This window comes from Fomitiporia mediterranea, assembly GCF_000271605.1.
Source record: "Fomitiporia mediterranea MF3/22 unplaced genomic scaffold FOMMEscaffold_3, whole genome shotgun sequence".
NCBI lineage: Eukaryota > Fungi > Basidiomycota > Agaricomycetes > Hymenochaetales > Hymenochaetaceae > Fomitiporia > Fomitiporia mediterranea.
In genome coordinates this window covers 1,934,171-1,954,125 of record NW_006760388.1, presented here as the reverse complement: position 1 = coordinate 1,954,125, position 19,955 = coordinate 1,934,171, and the positions used below count along the sequence as shown (strand labels likewise).

Genomic DNA, 19,955 nt, shown 5'->3' with positions numbered 1-19,955 from the left:
GTTGCAGAACAGAGATATGCAAATCATCACTATTTTTAATAATATATTCTGTTCTAGTACTTTATACAGCTACAATCGAGTTAACAGTATTTGGGTAATTTACACTGTTGTATTCTATGTATTCTTTGTATCTTGTTATCCAAAATGGCTACTAGTGATGAAATTAGTTTAAGGCAAGTTAGCTACTCTATTCTATGGGCGTCAACATTCATTACAAAACAAGTCTATCGGGTAGGGCGTTCATGCGATAGAAGATCCCAGATGAAAAGTGACTACAAGGAAAACGATAGTGGTAGAAAAAGAATCGCGGTAAAGCATTATTAAAATCTTCCCCAAAATCGTCCCAATACCAGGCAGCGCGAAATCCACATTACAGCAACCGCAACGACTACTGCTGATCCTTAAAATATGTTATATCAATGAGAATGTGCACAGAACTCTACCATCTACCGCTTACCTGCATAGATGCCAACAGCAGTGTAGCCTCCTGTTGCCTCGTTTATCGCTCCAGATATAGGAGGACCTGCAACAGCCCCAAAGGCTAGTATCGACATGAACATTCCAGTCCGCCGACCAACATCGCTTGTATCCCCTGTGCATAATCAAATCAGCGCGGCTGTGCTCAAGAACAACTATCAGACTCACCAAGAGCAATCAAAGGTGCTGCAAGTAACGATACGTATGCTCCTGACGCCATTCTACAAGATCGTGAGTTACAATAGCAGTTTCTAATCGTTGCTAGCGTACCCGTAAAAGACTGCGATCGCGATGTAATTTGCCTTCCCGCGAACGAAGGGCCAAATATACGTCATTATTCCGCCCACAAGTGTAAAGGGTGCCATGACATTAATTGCCCCTGTCAAAACATATGAGCTTGCTAGCCAGTTTGTAAGATCGTGATATCTATGAATCACCAATTTTATCAGCAAGATAACCTGCCATCAGGCGTCCTGCCATTGACGAAGCGTTGGCTATTGCCACGAGATAGAATGCGAAGCTGTCGTCCACTCCATTTGAAGCCGCACTCACGTCAATGTAAGTTAACACTATTGTGGAGTTATTAGTAACACTGACGGACTTGAAATTTCATCGTGAAAATAAATGAACCTGTATAAAGACCAAGGAAAGTCATAAAACCCGAAATTGTGTATATGCTATACGGCAGCGATTTGAACGCGCGTAAATTCAGCAAACCTCCAGAAACATGGACAGGAGGCAAGCGACGTGCTAGGGTCTGTAGATGGAATTCTCAATGGACTCTGACCTCAGCGACTACTCTCGAACTTACTAAATTCGCTACGCCTAGAACGCCTATAAGAATGAACCCCATTACTCTCATTGTCCAGTGAAATCTTTATATATCGGTCATTAAGCCGCAAATACTGTTAAGGATACTTTTGACTCACCCTATTTTATCAACTAAATTGTGGAAGGCGATGGGAAAAATAGTTCCACCCGTTGACGAGCCACATGCAATGAGCCCTAACGCAAGACCTCTGCGTCTCTTGAACCAATGCGAAATAACTGCTATAGTAGGACCAAAAATCACCCCGGATGCTAGCTGATCCAAGACATTTATAAGTATGCATAGCGGTGAAGCGGGCGTTTGCGGTTTAATGTACTTACGCCTACAGCAAAGCCCTGACAGAGTAGAAACTGCCAGTATTCTGTGCACTGAGCGGTCAAGAAAGTGGCTATGACCATCAAACAGCTAGCCAGGAGTAGTGGCAGTCGGAAGTAACCCAAATCGAATAGACGACCAGTTATGATCGAGGGCAGGAACGTGAGTGCATACTGGAGAATTGGTCAGAACTTTGTAAACGAATTTTTTAAGAGGTGACTTTACCTGAATAGATCCGATCCAAGCTCTAAATATACATGAGCGCAGCAATACTTTAGTAACCGAGCGAGCTCACATGTTTGAGGTCGTCGAATCTTGGAGGAGGGTTTGTTCATAGTACGACTGAAAAGCCTATTTGAAAGAACTTTAGTAAGTCTCAAACTCGGGTTGCGCATAATATACCTACCCCCCAAGCATTAACAAATCCGAAGCTGGTCATCGGATTACAAGGTCAAAGTTAGGTTTTAACCTCACTGGAAAGTTGATAATGCGTCTTGCTTGCCTAGAGAATGTAGTACAGAAGCCCTGGGGATAATTATTAATGTCAACGAAATTCAGCACAAACATAAAAACTCACTCCGAGAATCACTAGCCAAGCACGGAGTCCACCGTCCGGAAACACATCATCTTTCCCTTCGGGCTCCTGTATTGCTGCCCTCGTTGCCTCGCGTTCCTCCCTCACAAGTGACTCAGGATCATTGAGAGTCTTTTCGTCTATTGACTTCGCTCGTGTTCTAGTAGGATCACTATCCTTGCCATCGGACGAATCATCTATACGCGGACCCTTCTCAACCGACTCAGAGGCTATTGTCTGTGACGCATTGATTGAGCTTTCGTGGACACTACTCATGGCACTAAGGAAGACGACTAAACTCACAATAAATTCCAGCCCACGTTTTATAATTCGAGTCTGATCCTTATGGGAGGACGTTTTCCCGGATCAATTATGCTTACTGAGCACATGGTCGGACACTTCGGCCCCTTGAACCAGACCGCAAAGGCTCTCTTGTGTCCGCCGTTCAGAATCTCACTGCATTGCGTCGCGGCTTGTTAAGATCATTCAGAAGAAGAAGCTCTGCACTTGTTCGGAAATTCAATGTTTACGAATCACGAAAGTTTTCAACAAATGAGAATATCGTGAGAAATTTTTACTATATGAAGAAGCAGTGGAGTGAAGGAATAGCTCAGCAAGCTTGGCCCGCAGCAGAACGCTCACGGTAGCAAGTCACTCTCAACCGTCCTCTTCTCCAAACCTTCCTATTAATTTTGTTGTGGAATGGATTTCTTCTGTGAGTCACAATGGAGTTGAAGAAATTTACTTTATTACTAACCACACTTCTCAGTTTGTTTGCCCATTCTGTGTAAGTCCGAAGCTTCCGGCCCTGATGGACCCCTCGCCGAAACACTTCCGTCTCAAGAGCTCGGTCGCACGTCTGAATTCAGGGAGGTGTTCTGACTCCATGTTTAGTTGGTTGTCCCACTAAGATCAAACCTGATGGGGACCAGTCACCGAGAGTCTGCCCCAGGTATTCAATCTGTTCCTTCATTAAGTTCGCCATGATGTTAACGAACTATACAGGTGTAACAATGGCAAGCAGGCCATCTTTCGTTAGTCCAAAATTGTCCTCACAGTTACGTCTTCCAGCTTCAGTCTTTCAAGCCAAATCTCGCACGTGGTTTGAGATTTGCTGGATACCGCTCATCCCCATGAACTCAAATCGTATTTGGTGCTGCGGTATATGTCAATGGCGGGTGCCTTTGCAGCAAGGGTAAGTCATCTTCCTCAAACGGAGTTTTGTCGGTTTCATTAATACTGGGATAGATGGGAACCAATGCATCCTGGGGCAGGTTTTGCACCTGGTTGGCAGCAGCAGCAAGGGTACGGCGGCAGTCCCGGTCCGACGTCGCCACACAACGCCGGATACAATCCTTCTTATGCAAATCCAAACCAGCAGCAGAAGTAAAAGCTATCCAAATATCAACGAGAACAGACAAGGACTAGCCCAGACATGTTATTCGCAACTTCTCTTGACGTATATTTATCATGTAGCTCCATCTCTGTCATGTGTACTATTTTTTACTACCAGTGTGTATGTACCGCTTTCAGTATAACATTCTTCTTTCTTTTCTCCCGATAAAATCGGAACAATACTCCAAGGCCTACTCCTCCGAGAAATGAGGAAATCAACGTAGTTGCAAAGATCACACCGAGAGATGGCGGATTTGTGGTGTGATAGGGCAATTGGGCATGGAAGGCCGGACCAGATGAATCATTCCCTCTAATCATTTGAAATTGCTCGAATGTTGCAGATGTATTCGTTGTACCCAATAAGCCGATCAGTGGTGGCGAGGCCAACGTTTCAGCACGATGAACGACGTAGGCGTTCTATGTATTCCAATTTTGAGGTTCGTCGGAGCTCGAACCAGCAACGTGGGTGACTCACCCTTAAGAAAATGTCCCCCAAAAGCCAATCTCCTGAGAAGACCTTGAAGGCGTCCAAACTCGAGTCAGAAACAAAACATCGAAGCACGATCCAGTGTGAATCCATTTGATGGAAGAAAACACGTACCCCATCATTGCTCTGAATGCCACCGAGACACCAGCCGTCTTCTGGGCGGCTGCCAGCAGGCATCCAGCTGACGTCCGAAGGATCCAGAATAATTTCCTTGCGCGAGCTGTCATTTCCCAGGAGAAAGCCTACTGTCACAGCATGTTCACAGCGTACTTGCCACATTCCGTCTTCACCCTTCCTTGTACCGCCTGCAATAGTCCAGAAATTGTCGACGTCATGGCTCGGACCGAGAATTAAAGTTGTTCCAGTATCCAGGACTGCTATAGGCGAGGGCGAGTCGCGAACCTTAGATGAGGACAACGTAAAAGGAACCGGCACAGAGTTAAGAGAGAGGGAGAGCAGAGGGAGCTTCCAGTAGTCATATTCCGCTCCTTTGGATGAGAAAACAGGAGAGTATGAGATGTCAGACAGACGGTCAGCATAGTGGGGGTCAATTTGCCCGACTGAGAAGGAGCTTGAGTATTCATCCGCGTCTAATTTAAACGCTAGGAGTCGTTCACTAGGGTCGATACCAGCGAAAATGTTGTCAAGCAATGTACGGCCAATTGTCATCGATATTGCTGCTTCCTTAGGAAAAGCAAGTCCAAGTACACCTTGTCTACTCATTAGTCAGTTCAAATTAGTTAAGTGCATCGGCGCTCACCGCTCACTCCAGTCGTGGCTAAGCCCATATTTGTGGTACTGTTCGCTAGTGCTTGAAGAACAGGACATGAAAATGAACGGTCGTTCCCGGGCAGAATTCGAACTCACCTAAAACTTGCGAATAGACGACATACGGCCCGAAAACTACCGTCTCATATGCAATGGAACCTGACACTGCGCCGGTTAGATAAGTAAGTTGGAACGACGCGTTGGCGGGAGCTAGTGTAGGAGTTGGGTTATACTTTCTGACTCGCTGACAGTCAACGCTTGTACACGCCGACGAAACGATCCACTGCGAAATATCAATGAACACTTTTCGAACTTCTAGATCTGTACGTACCAAGTCAGAAGAACCGGTGTCAAATATTGCTTGAAAGAATTGATCACCAATGCTGTAATTGTTTTAGGCGTCGGTATGATCAAAACGTAGAATCCGGAGAACAAGCTGGATTACCTCAGAGGAACAAGATACGCACTACGGGGAAAGGATCAGCAACAAGCAAACGTGATGGCAAAGCAATTCAATTTACTATTCATCTGCGCCTTGGAGTTGGACTTGACCATAGAATTTCTGGCCAGTAGAGAATGCTGGTCTGATGAAACGTTTGGGAACTCTAGACAGGCGCAGCGTGAAGCCAGCAGAAACACCGGATTGATGACTGGATGAGTATGAAGCCATGAAGATGAACGAGGCCGTCTGGTTGGCCAAAAGGCGGATACAAAAGACAAACAATGAATCTGTTCGAAGGCTTTCATCGGCTGACCTCCATACAGAAGCTTGCGTCGAGTCCGAAACGAAACTTCAATATTGCAGTTGCTGGGCTGACAGTTAAGGCTCTAATCTGGCTCGCTTACTGTGCACGTGCAGAGAAATAAACGGAAGAGTTGAATGTCTATCAGGTCGAACAAACCAGTCAAAGTCAAAACCAATTATATGTTCAACCATGTACGAGGTACGGAAGAGAGGAAAGGTCTTCAAATGTAATAATGACATGGAATGCATGCCTCTGCAGGCAGAGGGCACGAAAGTGGCTCATGTAGAAATGAACATGCGCAGAAGACACGAATGAAACAAATAGCCAGGCTTGTCGAGACTGAGGAATCACTCTCCAAACCGGACAAGTCAACCGACGGCGGGTTCTCCTCGAAATTAACAGCAATTCCCGCCAGAATTCGACTGTAGAGCTTGGCCTTCCTTGGGCACAACAGTATCCTTGTTTGCCTTCGTAGCAGTTCCTGTCCTACATGCAAAATTAGGTGATGAAAAAAGGATAGGTAACGCGGTCTTACCGCTCTTTAATTTCTCTAGCCATTGTCAAGAAAGCCTGCTCGACATTGAGAGCCGTCTTTGCCGATGTTTCCAGGAACGGTATGCCCAATTGTTTAGCAAATTCCTAAGAGAGAACGTCAGATAAACGTGAAAAATGGGAGTGGCTTAGTGACACTTGCACTTGCGACGGCGTATTCAACCACCTTCTCGTTTGTACGGTCTGACTTGTTCCCGACCAGAAGCTTGTTCACATTGTCCGACGCGTAGCGATCAATTTCTTGCAACCACTGCTTTACGTTCTTGTACGTATCTGAATGGGGAATTAACGTAAGAACACAAAAACAAGTAAGCTGAGCAGACCATTGTCGGTGACGTCGTATACGACGATAATGCCATGTGCTCCGCGATAGTATGACGAAGTAATCGTGCGGAACCGTTCTTGTCCTGAAATGGATAAAATTGGCCGAGATGCTTACTGAAAGTGAACGAGGTGCTAACCTGCGGTGTCCCACTGCAAGGAGAAAAGGTCAGCATAACGACACGGCAATGATTGAAAATTTAGGGAAACATAAGATGGATTTGGACGAGCAAATGACAGGGAGTAATGGTGTGATGAAGGCTTTGAACAGGGACGAGTGAGGCCTGAGCAAAACGTCTTACGCACAATCTGCAGCTTCACAGTCTTCCCATCAAGTTCAATCGTCCTGATCTTGAAGTCGACACCAATTGTGCTAATGTAGCTTTCCGTGTATGTGTCGTCTGCGAAGCGAAGAAGGAGACAGGACTGGAACGTGCAAAGCGAAGCGGTGGTAAGTGTTTGGATGTGATGACGACTGCGCAGAGCCGCACCTTGCCAACCCCAGAGTCACCAATAAGAAGCAGCTTGAAAAGATAATCGTACTCTGGTGTAGTCATATCTAGTAAATAGAGTTCTACAGCAATTGACCAGAAGGAAGGGTGGAAGATAGCAGTCGGAGGGGAGAGGATGTAGAGTGACGAGGCGCAGACAGGATAGACTCTGAGTCTCAGGTAATGATGGACAGTCACGTACGCGTTACGCTCACAATTGTCACGCAAGAAGATTAATATAAGTAGAACGAACCCTAATACTAATACTAATATAGAAGCATGCAGAACGCCAGGCGCCATCCTGTATTCAGTGATCAGTTCAAATTCACAGTCGTGTCTTCCACCAGGCAGCAGTTGCTTCTCGACTGGGCGTACTTGAAAGACGCCCCAATTCAACGCCTTATTTATTATGCGCATTCTCTGCGCTTATATTCCCCATTCTCCTCTCACATTCATCTCATCTCTTCCCCTCCTCGAGTCCAATGGCCCCCTTGCAACTCGCGCGTCGCCCAGGGTTCTGCACCCAAGGCCACCCTTATGAAGTGCTTGTGAATGCCTTTGTCGTGATGTCCCCTCCGAAAGATCCATTCTCTCATTATGACGGTGAGTCTACTCTACGTGTCTTTTATAACGTGCTCATCGCTCTTTCATCTAGTCGGTGAGCGCATTCATCACTAACACGCATAATCGACCACCAATTATAGTCATACTCTTTAGTATTTAGCCCTGCAGTAAATAATGCAAGGTCAGCCCAAGTTGCCACTCCTCCATGATCAGAATACGATACTCAGATACCGTCCAGACTAGCGACAGAAATTATTCACCGGCTTCAAAACCATACCGCCCCCAACGTCTTTAGTCGGGTGGCATGCGCTTTTGACGGGAAGAAAAACTTATATGTTCTTCGTCAAATTTTGTTTCCCGAAGGCTCCATGACGGTGTGTAATTTGTCGTGCTGAGAGACTGGGATTTTCTCACTATTGTTTTTGATAGTTCAAAGTCTATATGAGCGATCGTTCTGATCCGCAGTCCAAGATTTTCAATGTAAAATTGACAAAAGTTGCAGACATCACGCCCAGGTAAATAATGCAAATTCCGTGCTGTCCCTCTTGGCTCATATGCTGGCAACTGTAGCGACTTAGCACGTATTCTGCAAGGAGAAGGGGCAGGAATGCCAATTATTACGACGCCTTTACAGGCGTTGAATGTTCTCGTGCAGCAAGCTGCCGCACTGTTAGTTTAGTGCATAACTTACCGCAGGTTGAGCTAAGCATTATCTTTAGGCGTATTCCAGTCCATACGAAGCAGAAGTTCTTCGACAGCTCCGGTCATCAGTCATTTGGAGGTTTTGAGATTTGGCGGGGCTTCTTCGCGTTTGTCCAGACACTCTTTACTATTATTTCTCGTACAACTGACAGCACATTGCCTAGATCGGTCCGGCCAACTCTTGGCAGATTGCTATTGAACATGGACATGGCGACTGCTGTCATGTGAGCAGATGTTCTGAGTGGATTCGTGACGACTACTGATAGTGTTCACAAATTCACTATTTTGAAGGTACCAACGTGGGGATCTCATTGCGTTCATATGCGCTTACCTCCGTATTCCTGACTCTCGCTCTCTGGATGGATGCGATGAAAACAATGAGGCATGGCCACGAATGAAAAGTGTTTTGAAAGGATTACAGGTACTACTCCAGCACACGAAGCGCCTTAGGACGATCCGATCGATTGTTGCGAAAGCAGGAGAGTATGAATTCAACCTTGCAAATGGACAGCAGATGACTGTGATGGTTTGTACAATGTTTGTATCGCTACACGAAGTACTGACAAATAATACATTTCAGGAATACTTCAATAACAAGTACCATTACAATTTGAGATACCCTCGGATGCCTGGTGTAGTCACAAGGAAAGACGAAGTCATTCCCTTTGAGCTTTGTCACATTAAGGAGGGCCAGTTTTTCAGAAAGAAAACCTCGCCGGAGTTGATGGCGCAAATTATGAATTTTTCGAAGAAGAAGCCGAATGAAAGGTTGGAGATCTTGCGGCGGGGAATGGAGGTTTGCAGACACTTGTTTTAAAACAGATTAGAAGTATGATTGACGCTTAATATCACCCTTTAGCAACTGCAATTTGGCAGCTCAACTTTTACCCAGCAGGCAGGTTTGAGGGTGTCGCCTCAGCCCATGTCCATTTCTGGACGACTTTTGAATCCTCCTGTGATGATGTACGGGGGAGGCTCGAAATTGTCGGTTAGTAGCACAGTAAAATATGCGAAGCCTAGACGTTCATCCTTGTATTTGTATTTGTATTTTTCTTCTCGTAGCCGAACTCAGGCTCTTGGAATATGGTCGGCCGGCGGTTGACAGAACCAAAGGACGTAGAAAATTGGGGTGTCATGTCATTTGCGAGAATCGAGTTAGCGGCAATACAGACATTCGTGACTGCACTCGCAAATGCCATGTCAGCCGTTGGTAGGTAGCCAAAGAATCTACAAATTTCAACTAGCTGACGTGTGTTTACCAGGGATGAGTGAGTCACCTTAAACTTAACAACATGATATCATTCAAGCAAGCGAAAGGGCTTCGAGACTTCTACCCGCCAATCAGGAAAGATTCCGTCTATAAGGCCGGCGAGGTATCCGTCTTAAACTTTGTCGCCTGCACAGGGTATTTATCTTTCTCAGGCACTGAACGAGTTCCGCATGGCAGCAGTAAAGGCTACAGGAAAGCCACCAACTTTGCTTCTCATCATACTTCCTGAAAATGCTGCACCGTTGAAGAAAACGGTAAAACAATTTGGGGACATCATGCATGGTGTCGTCACACAGTGCGTTGTGAGTTCACGAGTCAATTGTAAATGTAGATGTGGCTTGTTGATCCTTGATCGTACGAAGCGTGTCGACAAACTGATGAGGGCTAACAACCAGTATCATAATAACCTAGTTTTGAAGCAAGTAGTCTTTGCTTACTGTGGAAACGCTCTGTCTTACACTGATTTGTCAAGGATAAATGCAAAGCTTGGAGGTGTCAATTCTATCGTTGATTCTCTGTCGTTTAGGCAGTTATCGGACGGCAGAACTATGGTCGTTGGTAAAGTTGTATTCTTGTGGGTATACAACTGCAGGTAGTTAATGATCACTATAGGTTTGGATGTCACTCATCCGGGACCAGGGGTGTTACGTCCCTCAGTTGCTGCTTTGGTTTCATCGTATGATGAAAGTATCTCGAAGTATATCTCCAGATGTGCAGTCCAAGGTCCACGAACCGAGATTATCGAGGGCTTAGGTAGCCTCATGGCTGTAATTGTGTCTTTCTTTCTTCTTCCAGTCTACACATTGAAAGTGTATCGTGTACTATAGTATGCGCTGCAAATGTTCTATAGGTACAGGAAGCACATACATTCGACTGTGGTACTCCCAGAGCGCATTATCGTCTATAGGGATGGAGTGTCGGAAGGAGAAATTCATAAGGTTGTCGAAAATGAGGTTCAACAGATCATGAGTATGTTTGGTCACCCTCGGATCCACAGACTAGGTGTACACATCAAAGGCTGACCACAACCCTTTGTTTTGCATCCAGGCATCATTGACAGCATATATGCAAAAGAAAAGATGCCATACCGCGCCAAACTAACATTCATCGTTGTTGGCAAGCGACACCATATTCGGTTCATCCCGAAAGAACCGCGGGCGGCAGACAAGAGTGGAAATGCACCAGCTGGCTTGTTTGTCGATCAAGAAATTACAAGCCCTGGCGTTTTCGATTTTTACCTCCAGTCGCATGGTGGTCTCCTTGGAAGTAAGGAGTTGTCCCCGCTCCCAAGGGAGATATGTTGACGAATACATACTTAGCATCTCGTCCAAGCCATTATATTGTCGTACGAGACGACAATGGCTTCAATGCGGACATGTAGGTCGACCCCGTTCAGTTGCAGTCGTCACACTAATTCTTCTAGGCTTGCGGACTTCTCTTATTCCCTGTGCTACACATATGCCCGTGCTACACGCTCCGTCTCAATCCCGGCACCGTGTTACTGTAAGTATCAGATCAACTCCTTTAGTGTAAAAAAGTCTAACTGGAAGATCTTTCTGCAGATGCCGATGTGAGTCAACTGATGCTAAGGTAGCATATATACTTACCTTTAGCTTCCCTTTTCAGATTGCTTGTGCGAGAGCGGACTATCACTTCGATCCAACACTTCGTTTCGATGATGACACCTCGTCAACTGGCGGGGAGTTCGACCTCACGCCTTGGATCAAGGGCTTCCAGAACGTGCACAAGGCGCAGGAGGTACTGATGTACTTCATGTGAAGCTCGCACGTATCCAGAGACTCGACAGTCGGCCTGTTCTACAAGCCCATACTTTAAATGACATTCTTTAAGTTACTATCCTTACATCCACTTTATTTTCACTATTGGATGGAGAAAACATTGCAATTCTTCAAAGCCCGCAGTTCCTTTGTATCATTAACGTTGCGCCTTTCATACTTCTGCTTCAGTATCTGCGTTCGTACTATCCCTTCTATCATTGTTAATAAGTCTGTTGTTCCAAGCATCGAATGAGTAGTGTAACCCGGCGTGTTTCGTATTATATCCTTCTATCCCCTCGTCTTAAAGTAGTGAAAAACGATCATGTAACATCAGATGCTTTTTGTAACCATCTGTCTGACGACGGGCATTGTTATTATACATCCCTTCAACTTAGCTCTGATTTGTCGAGAGAGACCTTGTTCCGTCTCCAATTGCAGACCGGAATTCGAATGAGGTTAAGGGTTGTTTGCACGATGGACAGTCACAACCTCAGCTCTGACTGGAATAAGTAAGTCTCCTTGAGTAAGAGCTGGCGTTAACCTTCTGGCACGGCTAGTTAGGTTATTCAGAAGACTAGTTTCATACAAATCAGGCTTCTCGTGTATCATTATTTGCTAAAAGCAAGGAATAAAGAAACATTGTTATATGCATACATACACAATACAAACTCCTTGCAGAACTTAGCGTTGCTTATTGGTGCCAGTTACGCTACGATATCTTTAGGTGTCGTAATGTGATCCAATTCATTACAGTTCATTACAATCGTGCGTGTACTTATTACTTTGTGTTTCTTGGTTTGGGATCGAAGTACTTCTATTCTTAATTGTATTGTATTGGTTACCACCCACGCGTGGCGAGTCGACCACCCTTGATGTTGTCGTCGCTGCGCAGAGGTTGTCAGATGCGTTTGACGAAACTTGATGTCTACTACTCACATAGTCAAACCGACCATAGCTTCTCCCAGATCCTCCGATACCTTTTGCCTCAAATGAGCTACATACCGTTCTCAGCAGTCTGCTCTGGACTTACCTCAGCAAGAACTTTCGGGTTATTGTAATGAGTCACCTAGCAGAACCGCGTCGTCAGTAAACCAAATAGCAATTAGATAAAAAAACGTACCGCTTGGACTATAGCGCGAGCACGCTTAGCAGGATCTCCAGACTATCCTTGCGTTAATAAACAATCCAACCTTTCTTCCTTTCATATACTCACGTTGAAAATACCGGAACCAACAAAAACTAAGTAATAAATTGAACATCGCATCGAACTCGCAAGAAATGAGCTACTTACCACCATCGCAACCGAGTTGCATCATAAGGGCGGCGTCAGCTGAGCGTATCGGGTGTCAGCATCTCGTACACGTCTCGACTTGATTAAATCACATACCGGGCGTTGCGATTCCACCTGCGGCAAAGCTGACAACAGGTAATCTCTTAAGACGTGCGACCTCCTTGAGTAAATGGAAAGGAGCCGTTAACTCTTTTGCGAACGCATATAGTTCCTCGTCGTTCATAGCGCTAGCTCTGCGGATATCCGCCATGACTGCCCTTTGGTGGCGTACGGCTTCAACAACATTACCAGTTCCAGCTTCACCTTTGGTGCGAATGAAAGCGGCACCTTCGGAGATACGACGCAAAGCTTCGCCTAAGTTCTTGGCTCCACATACAAAGGGCACCTTAAAGGTGTGCTTGTTTATGTGATGTTGTTCGTCCGCAGGTGTCAGAACCTCTGACTCGTCAATATAGTCGGCACCGACAGCCTGGATAATCTGTTTGACGGAGCAAATGATATCGAATAAGCTATAGCTCGCAGGAAGCCAAGCTCCAAAAAACCAACCTGCGCTTCAACGAAGTGTCCTATGCGTACTTTCGCCATGACAGGTATAGTTACGGCATCGATAATCTCTTTAATCATTTTCGGGTCACTCTATTCAGGAGAATGTAAGAATGACCTCAGCACTGATAAAAATAGCTACTGAGAAGAATAGACTTGCCATACGTGCTACGCCGCCTTCCTTGCGGATGTCCGCCGGAACCCGTTCGAGAGCCATGACGGCACATGCCCCAGCCTCTTCAGCTATACGAGCCTGACATGTTCATGAGATATAGTCGTTTGGTTCAATACCAGCTCCTTACTTGTTCTGCATTGGTCACGTCCATTATGACACCTCCCTAGAACAAGAACACCTGTGAGCGAGTTTCGCCTGCAATCCACGGGAATCAGTTACTTTAAGCATCTGCGCCAGCCCAGATTTGACCTTTGGCACAAAAATTATTTGTCAATGAATTTCTCTTTGATGATTTAGTATTGATGCTCACTCCGAATGTACCAAGACTGCTATTGCCAACCTCACCACGCGTGGCAGAGCGACTTGGTGCTACAGCGTGTGCTGCCCCATTCGCGGTTCCAGTCGGAGGTATGGCTGGCGTCGCCGACCGCGAAGGAGTATTTCCAGTGCTCATATTGGTGGCTGTTGAGTCTGAGGAGGAAAGGACGAAGGGGATGGAGAGGTGAGTCAGAAGGAAAGGGTGAGAGGAAAAAGACTGGCTGTATGCTAAACAGCAAGGTGCCCATCGTCCGAAAGACGCGACTCGGCAATGACCGAATCGGAAGACGCGTCCCTGCTGATCATTTCAAGTCTCAACTTTTGAGCCTCGTCATAGTTTTTTTTCTACTCAACCTTAAAATGCTCAGCACAACTCGACGGTTCGTGCTGCTTTCGCAGGGTTTTCAACGCCGTGGCTTAGTAGCTTCGTGCAAAAGAGCGTATTCCAAGAAAATTGCTTCAGAAGAAACACAGTCCTCCAACCTAGCAAACAGATTCTACGAGTACAAGAAACCTCCGCCAAAGCAGGAGACATGGCTAGCTCAATATCTTCGTCGTTCGCCAAGAGCTATGTCCATTTTCAAAGCTGTAATTGGAAACCTAGGGATGGGAAACCCTAGACAAATCGCTGGTCGGACTTCTTACCACTACTACCAAAATGCTTGTGCGGTCAGAGAGCTCGAGGAGCGGGAATTTTGGCACAAAGGTACGGTGCAGTAAACAGAAGTTCTTTCGTTTTGACTGAGTGAATTTTATGTAGAGTGTCGATTACCACCAACGTTCCAAACTTGGTTTACCGTGACCAATCTACATGTCTGGCTCCTTACCGTCCGTTTCCGAGCTTTACCTCCACCATTCGGAGACAACTTCGTGCAAGGTATGTTGAGATTTCAGACAAGATGAAGCCATGCTTATATTGCTATAGGCCTCGTGGACCACTTCTTCCTAGATGTTGAAGAACGCATCCGGCAGACCCTCTCAGAGAAGGCACCCGAACGTCTTGTCACCCGCCAAATGAAAATTCTACGAGAACAATGGGCAGGACTCAATGCCTCTCTAGACTATGCGCTTGGCCTTTCCTCCCCTTTCGCAAAAAACATCGCAGGCCCTAGGAGCGGCGACGGCGACGCAGAAATGGCAGCCGCCGTATGGCGTAACTTCCTTGGTGCACGCGGTGCACATGGAATTGACGATCCGGGACGCGTACGTCGTGCCGTTAACATCTCTGGGGAATATGGCAAGGAGAAGTTACAGAAAGACCGACCCGAGGACAGCCTTAGAAAACTCGAAGAAACTGACGACGGTTCAGGCGTGTACGATTTTGTAGGGAAAGACGTCGAACTCTACGTCCGATACCCTGAACTTATGTACGCCCTCACGAAATATATTCGGCGAGAGCTCAAACGTCTTGAAGGGATCAGTGACGAAGTCATATTGGATGGAGAAGGTGTAGGGAAGTTTGGCAAAATTCTGGACTGATACTCGTTACTTGTCCCACTGTTTGGTGTGATTATGCATATTATGAGCATTGCCGTCTCAGTAACCAAAACATATAATTTGTATTCTAAGCAAGCAATCCATAATAGTCCATAATAAGATTTACAAAAGACATTCACATAGTCTAATGATATACATTCTTATAGCAATTGTGTTGCATCGAGAGCATATGACGGACAGCAAAAATAGAAAAATAGAAAAAAAAAATAGTAAACATCCAAAACTCATTACACAAGCAACGCGTGATAAGAAACCAATACTGAACAATAGAAGAATAAACAAGACAGAAATCACGGTCTCCATGTTGGTTTACCTTTTGCTTTGAGCGAGCCAACGCTGGCTTGTCTTCTTAGTTCCGCAACGCGTGGTGGGAGTGCCTGCACTTTGCCCTTCTCCTTCTGCTCGAATTCCTTGACAAGATCCTTAACGCTTGACGAGCTCGATCGGCGCGGAATGGTCCTCTTTACTCCCTCCTTAGGTTGTGGGGTTGGTACGTGGTTCAGGTCTACAAGACGGCGTGGCTTCGAACGCCGTGGAAGTCTAGATGGTTGGGGCGGAGGGACATGTTCCAGTGACACCATGTCCTTTGGAGGTACAGCCCTCGATGCGGGTTTGGGGACAGGTGTTTCCACCGGTCCACGCGGTCTCGACAAAACGTCAGACGGGGGAACAGGTAGACCAGGGAGTTGCGATCCTTTACGTTCCTCAGACTTTGATCTATACATATCCGGTTTAAGCCACGATGTGATGTAGCTAAGTGAACGCTTGACGGCTGATTCGGGCCTTGCGTGCTGCATTCTTGATGCGGTGACTGGAGTTAACAACGTTTCTACTTCTTGAGCAACCGATTCATCATCGCTATCTTCACGCTCGTTCACTTTCGGAGTTGCGAAACCAAAGAGTCCTAGAGCACGGCCAGATCTCGGTGTTTCAGACATGCGCTCAGAGGTCATTTGATCCCTCAGACGTGAATGTCTTGCAGGGACTGAAGAATCTCTGAAGAAGAACTCTGACGAAGGGGGAGGAAGCTGTGCCTTCCTGCTCACGGAACCGCAATCAAAAAAAAGTCGGGTCCGTTCAACAGCCAAGGGTGTAAAGTCTGGGACAATCATGCTGGACGAAGGGCTCAGAGTAGAGAATCGCGATGGTGTTGAAAAACGAGCAGACACGTCAGGAGTTGGAGGTGCCACATTGCCGGAACGTTGCTTCTTACACAATGCATATGTACGGCTCATGAGCTTCTCCCTGCCATAGCACGGGATCATTAGAATCTTGAAACGAGATAAGATTCTGTTACTTACTTTGTCCAATATTCACCATGACTATCTACCGTCTCAGCACCGCCCATGAGTTCCACGAATCTCTCAACGACACTTTCCAGAGGAACATCATCAACGTCAGCGAGGCATCCAGGCTCAAGACCCTGCTGTTCGCCTAGATCATACCGCTCATCTGTGAAACAGCTGTCCAGCAACTTCCAGTCTTCCTTAGTCCATTCCCGACTTCCGGGTGTATCGGAATCTTCGTACAAGAAGTCACGATCGCGCGATTTTTGCGGGCTCCCAACGGAACTGAAGGCGACGCTTCCAGAGCGGCTTCTTGCGGGAGTGCTTCGCAACTCTTCTTCAGCCCTCTCAAGAAGCTCAGGTAACGATACATTAGCAGAAAGCGCGTCCTCCGCGGACAGGCCCGCAACGGTCCGCCTGCGCCACAATTGCATATTCTTTGGTGTGTTGTAAGTTTTCGAAACGCCACCTGCTGTCGTCCTTCGTCTTCTGAGCTTCCGCGCTACCATGTCGTAATCATGCTGTTTGATTCATTTCCGTCAGCCTCAGAGAGTGTATGTGAAATGAACGATAGATGCGCACCATCTTCAAGATCGCAGCAGCTCTTGCGGCGGCCATAGGGTCGTCAGACATAATTTTGACAACGCTCAGGTCCACAATGCCATCCCCAGAGTCATCTCCTGTCTCCTCATCTGTGATAACCTCAGTGTCGCAGTCAGACAGGTCACCATCTGGAGGGGGTGTGCCTCTATGCGAAATAGAATCAGCCTTCATTAATCCTTCTTGCGTTGCTTCTTTTGCAAGGTTGAGGCATCGTGGTTCCTGCTGAAAAGTGCATCAATAATAAACGCAGGATCTAAAGCAGCAATAACGCCAACCCCATAGTCCTGAACATGTTCTTGACAGACAGAACGCGCATCTTCGGTGTTATTCAAGGTGCTCTGAGATGACTCTCCTGAAGAATGCTCTGACACAGACCGGGGTGGCAAAACGACAGCCTCCTCTACGACAGCACTCTGGGAACAAGAATGAGCAAGCTAACAGAAAGCAATCTGAAAGTAGCCGTACCTGTTGGCGGTGCGAGTCATTTGACGCATGTACGTTGTTAGAACATCGTTCCGAACTGACATCCAAGAAGTTAAATTTATCCAATAGTGTGTTCTGATCATTAATATCCATTTGCTTAGGATTCGCTAGGTCTGAATGGCTCTCCTGCCGTCCAAACGTATTCTTGTTGGCGTCTATGAGCTCGTCATTCTCCCCATCGCTTTCATCACTTCCAATCACATGGCTACTTTCGCCTCTGCTAGAGGAACCAAGCTTGGGTGTAGGAGGCCTCGGCCCAAATTTCATTGCCTCCATCTCGCTCAGTGTTAGCCGACGGCCTTGTCTGTCACTGTAGCTAGGACGTTCGTCTGCTTGGTATTCATCCTCACTCTCGGAACCAATCCTAATAGCTGAAGACTTATTCAACCCAGTAGTCTCGCTAACAGGCTGTACAGAGATTGTGCCAAGATCTACATCCTCGTCTTCCTCCTTGGGCTCAGTGATCGCCAGCTTTTTCGGATGTGGACTAATCGGTCGCGCCCATTCTTCCATCCTATCGCCAGATTCACCCGTCGGCGGATCCTTCAGTGGAGCCTTGAAAGCTAAGAATTTGCCTGTGAAGTCACCCTCGCCAATTGACGTGCCTTCTTCCACATCGTTGTTGTCGCCATCAGAATCGGACCAGCCATCATCATTGACATTAGCGAAAAGGCCATCGTCCACCACAGTCCCGAAGTCCACATCAGTACTAATATCACCTCCATCGTTGTCTAGGCCCATATGATCATCATCGTTAACATTGCTGAAGTCAAACAATGGTGGTATAGACGAGCCGGACCGAGCTGGATTCGCCAGTGTATGTTGGTTGAGAAGAGATGAAGCGTGTTCTCTGGTCTCTGACAGGTCGAGATCCATTTCGAAATCAACGAGACTCACGTCATGCGCATCGCCCGGAGGAAGTGACGGACGCTGAACTTTGATCGCTGGAGGGCCGACCAGTAGAATAGGATCCTCGCTAGGAGACGCAGGAGGTGCTGGTGTTGTTAAATCTATCTCAGGCGGTTCCGTCTTAATCCACAGTTGCACCGGAGGTTTCTCAGTTTTGACAGAAACACGTTTCTTCTTCCCAGATTCGCGTCGTACAGGCTTCCGTTCCGCGCCCGCAGGTGGAGACACAACAATTTCACGTGGTGGAGTATACCTTTCCTTTGGCGGTTCGTACGGTGGAATGGGTGTTACAGAACGACGGCGTACGTTAGTACCTTGAGGAGATATCACCAAACGTTCAAGAGGAATGTAATCAGCGTTCGGATTTGAAGCGTAAGGACTCCGTGGACCAAGTTCTGTAGACGGACCGCGGCCCTTTCCTTTGCGAGTCGGTGTCATTGGTGCATCCGGTTGTACTTGCGGACTCCTTCGGCTGGATGGAGAGCCCAGCGACGCAAACGAGCTGGTGATATGCGCCGCGATAGGCGAAGCCTCTGCATGACGTACTTGTTTGCGTACCCGTGGATTAGGTGTATGCTGAACGATGCTAACGCCTTCTTGCTGGCTCTGTTGTGCACTAGACGAATCACGAGCACTCGCACCAGTAATCGTTCGTTTGCGTTTTGAAGTCTGGTACGCGGTAGGTGACTGCTGGTTGGGACGCATGGAGTGCGCTAAAGGCCGTGAGGCGGAGCTTGGCTCGTGTGTCTGCAATTTTCACCATAACGTGGACGGGCGAATGAAATGATGAAATCGAACAAACAATGAACAGTGGCTTACAGGTCTCCTCGTGCACCTTAATTCTTCTTCTGGAGGCGGGCTTAACATCACGTCGGATGCCGCCGACACGCCGAACACGTCGCCGCTGTCTGCCGCCGTCCGTGCTACAGACATGACAGAGCAATTGTTCTCCTTAGACGACGACGACATTGGAGGGTGAGGTTCAAACGTGCTCGGAAATGACCGAGGCTCTTGTTCAACGCGACAGAACGCAAGTCACGAGACTCGCGTTTGTTATGTAATGAACGCCTTTTATTTATTATTTATTTTTGTTGGTTAGGTTAGTAAAAGGTCGAGCACATTATTCGTTGTATTTTCTGGCCCACTGTTAGCAACTTGGCAAGATATGCTCGCATGTGCGATTTATGGTAATTCTGAAGAGATGAATTCTGAACCGATGTCAAGGGGTAGCAAATGGAGACACCATTGACCATCTTAATATGTTTCGTCTGTTGACTCCTGAAGCAAAGGTCTGAATGAACGAATGATGTGAGGTACCAGCAAAATAAAGCCGCTAATGCTCCTGTCTAGGCACGTACAGATGTACTCTGTAGCTCCAATGCGCAATAGAATCAGACTGAGAGAAAAAGCTAAATGTTCGCAAACCAGCGCAGAATGAGCCATGATCAGTCAAACTAAAGACATGCCCGATCCCTCTTTTGTCGCGACCCCGACGACGTGCCTGTACATATGCCAGTACGCCGAAATGTGCGCCGAGTCGCACACTTCTAATCTGGGATATTTAAAGATGACGATGTTACC

At 46.8% G+C, this 19,955-nt stretch overlaps 8 protein-coding genes across 8 annotated transcripts; 3 read left to right on the top strand and 5 right to left on the bottom strand.

Annotated features, from left to right (window-relative positions):
- Nucleotides 1-138: 138 nt before the first annotated feature.
- Nucleotides 139-2,471, bottom strand: FOMMEDRAFT_145184 (MFS general substrate transporter; the record flags this gene model as incomplete). Its single annotated transcript, XM_007263848.1, has 14 exons — nucleotides 139-400; nucleotides 458-592; nucleotides 646-698; nucleotides 748-856; nucleotides 915-1,046; nucleotides 1,108-1,234; nucleotides 1,289-1,352; nucleotides 1,407-1,561; nucleotides 1,627-1,794; nucleotides 1,847-1,868; nucleotides 1,917-1,972; nucleotides 2,028-2,052; nucleotides 2,124-2,146; nucleotides 2,199-2,471. 14 exons carry the CDS (start codon nucleotides 2,469-2,471, stop codon nucleotides 321-323), a joined length of 1,422 nt encoding a protein of 473 aa, XP_007263910.1. The 3' UTR covers nucleotides 139-320.
- A 620-nt stretch (nucleotides 2,472-3,091) lies between these two features.
- On the top strand, nucleotides 3,092-3,394 carry FOMMEDRAFT_78069 (uncharacterized protein; the record flags this gene model as incomplete). The annotated part of the gene is made up of 2 exons (XM_007263847.1): nucleotides 3,092-3,158; nucleotides 3,267-3,394. Coding segments are annotated over 2 exons (195 nt in total), but the record flags the coding sequence as incomplete, so codon positions are not given.
- A 307-nt stretch (nucleotides 3,395-3,701) lies between these two features.
- FOMMEDRAFT_139113 (acid protease) lies at nucleotides 3,702-5,515 on the bottom strand (the record flags this gene model as incomplete). The annotated part of the gene is made up of 7 exons (XM_007263846.1): nucleotides 3,702-4,007; nucleotides 4,066-4,107; nucleotides 4,192-4,787; nucleotides 4,838-4,888; nucleotides 4,945-5,128; nucleotides 5,177-5,228; nucleotides 5,367-5,515. 7 exons carry the CDS (start codon nucleotides 5,513-5,515, stop codon nucleotides 3,702-3,704), a joined length of 1,380 nt encoding a protein of 459 aa, XP_007263908.1.
- A 97-nt stretch (nucleotides 5,516-5,612) lies between these two features.
- Nucleotides 5,613-7,095, bottom strand: FOMMEDRAFT_18002 (GTP-binding protein ypt1). Its single transcript, XM_007263845.1, has 7 exons — nucleotides 6,956-7,095; nucleotides 6,771-6,890; nucleotides 6,605-6,617; nucleotides 6,467-6,550; nucleotides 6,286-6,416; nucleotides 6,127-6,230; nucleotides 5,613-6,077 (listed from the first exon to the last, which is right to left on the bottom strand). The coding sequence occupies exons 1-7, from the start codon at nucleotides 7,019-7,021 to the stop codon at nucleotides 5,987-5,989; spliced, it is 609 nt and encodes a 202-aa protein (XP_007263907.1). The 5' UTR covers nucleotides 7,022-7,095; the 3' UTR covers nucleotides 5,613-5,986.
- Nucleotides 7,096-7,448: 353 nt separating this feature from the next.
- On the top strand, nucleotides 7,449-11,653 carry FOMMEDRAFT_139111 (Piwi-domain-containing protein). The gene is made up of 22 exons (XM_007263844.1): nucleotides 7,449-7,558; nucleotides 7,670-7,700; nucleotides 7,758-7,893; nucleotides 7,949-8,034; nucleotides 8,090-8,188; nucleotides 8,239-8,445; nucleotides 8,513-8,747; nucleotides 8,802-9,017; nucleotides 9,081-9,209; nucleotides 9,284-9,431; nucleotides 9,484-9,489; nucleotides 9,539-9,594; nucleotides 9,644-9,793; nucleotides 9,854-9,909; nucleotides 9,964-10,049; nucleotides 10,104-10,258; nucleotides 10,319-10,460; nucleotides 10,539-10,757; nucleotides 10,811-10,868; nucleotides 10,915-10,994; nucleotides 11,054-11,061; nucleotides 11,118-11,653. The coding sequence occupies exons 1-22, from the start codon at nucleotides 7,522-7,524 to the stop codon at nucleotides 11,268-11,270; spliced, it is 2,493 nt and encodes an 830-aa protein (XP_007263906.1). The 5' UTR covers nucleotides 7,449-7,521; the 3' UTR covers nucleotides 11,271-11,653.
- A 342-nt stretch (nucleotides 11,654-11,995) lies between these two features.
- Nucleotides 11,996-13,780, bottom strand: FOMMEDRAFT_139110 (vitamin B6 biosynthesis protein). Its single transcript, XM_007263843.1, has 12 exons — nucleotides 13,589-13,780; nucleotides 13,498-13,527; nucleotides 13,406-13,441; nucleotides 13,264-13,356; nucleotides 13,107-13,196; nucleotides 12,657-13,038; nucleotides 12,561-12,599; nucleotides 12,483-12,508; nucleotides 12,390-12,431; nucleotides 12,300-12,335; nucleotides 12,206-12,246; nucleotides 11,996-12,153 (listed from the first exon to the last, which is right to left on the bottom strand). The coding sequence occupies exons 1-12, from the start codon at nucleotides 13,730-13,732 to the stop codon at nucleotides 12,108-12,110; spliced, it is 1,005 nt and encodes a 334-aa protein (XP_007263905.1). The 5' UTR covers nucleotides 13,733-13,780; the 3' UTR covers nucleotides 11,996-12,107.
- Nucleotides 13,781-13,956: 176 nt separating this feature from the next.
- Nucleotides 13,957-15,075, top strand: FOMMEDRAFT_103971 (uncharacterized protein; the record flags this gene model as incomplete). The annotated part of the gene is made up of 3 exons (XM_007263842.1): nucleotides 13,957-14,302; nucleotides 14,357-14,473; nucleotides 14,522-15,075. The coding sequence occupies 3 exons, from the start codon at nucleotides 13,957-13,959 to the stop codon at nucleotides 15,073-15,075; spliced, it is 1,017 nt and encodes a 338-aa protein (XP_007263904.1).
- Nucleotides 15,076-15,316: 241 nt separating this feature from the next.
- FOMMEDRAFT_166102 (uncharacterized protein) lies at nucleotides 15,317-19,343 on the bottom strand (the record flags this gene model as incomplete). The annotated part of the gene is made up of 6 exons (XM_007263841.1): nucleotides 15,317-16,338; nucleotides 16,395-16,900; nucleotides 16,962-17,204; nucleotides 17,258-17,395; nucleotides 17,448-19,121; nucleotides 19,194-19,343. The coding sequence occupies 6 exons, from the start codon at nucleotides 19,341-19,343 to the stop codon at nucleotides 15,384-15,386; spliced, it is 3,666 nt and encodes a 1,221-aa protein (XP_007263903.1). The 3' UTR covers nucleotides 15,317-15,383.
- Between the last annotated feature and the right edge of the window lie 612 nt (nucleotides 19,344-19,955).

Bases quoted from the DNA above. Each gene is read 5' to 3' on its own strand.
- FOMMEDRAFT_18002 (XM_007263845.1), bottom strand. From the start codon at position 7,021: ATGACTACACCAGAGTACGATTATCTTTTCAAGCTGCTTCTTATTGGT. The intron at 6,417-6,466 runs GTCTGCTCAGCT...TTCCCCATTCAG, and splicing joins ATACGACGTCACCGACAATG to ATACGTACAAGAACGTAAAG. The intron at 6,231-6,285 runs GCAAGTGTCACT...GTTCTCTCTTAG, and splicing joins TTGAATACGCCGTCGCAAGT to GAATTTGCTAAACAATTGGG.
- FOMMEDRAFT_139110 (XM_007263843.1), bottom strand. From the start codon at position 13,732: ATGAGCACTGGAAATACTCCTTCGCGGTCGGCGACGCCAGCCATACCT. The intron at 13,197-13,263 runs GCAAGTCTATTC...TCTCCTGAATAG, and splicing joins AAGGCGGCGTAGCACGTATG to AGTGACCCGAAAATGATTAA. The intron at 12,336-12,389 runs GTACGTTTTTTT...CGGTTCTGCTAG, and splicing joins CTCGCGCTATAGTCCAAGCG to GTGACTCATTACAATAACCC.
- FOMMEDRAFT_139111 (XM_007263844.1), top strand. From the start codon at position 7,522: ATGTCCCCTCCGAAAGATCCATTCTCTCATTATGACG. The intron at 10,050-10,103 runs GTAAAGTTGTAT...TGATCACTATAG, and splicing joins CGGCAGAACTATGGTCGTTG to GTTTGGATGTCACTCATCCG. The intron at 10,461-10,538 runs GTATGTTTGGTC...TTTTGCATCCAG, and splicing joins TGAGGTTCAACAGATCATGA to GCATCATTGACAGCATATAT.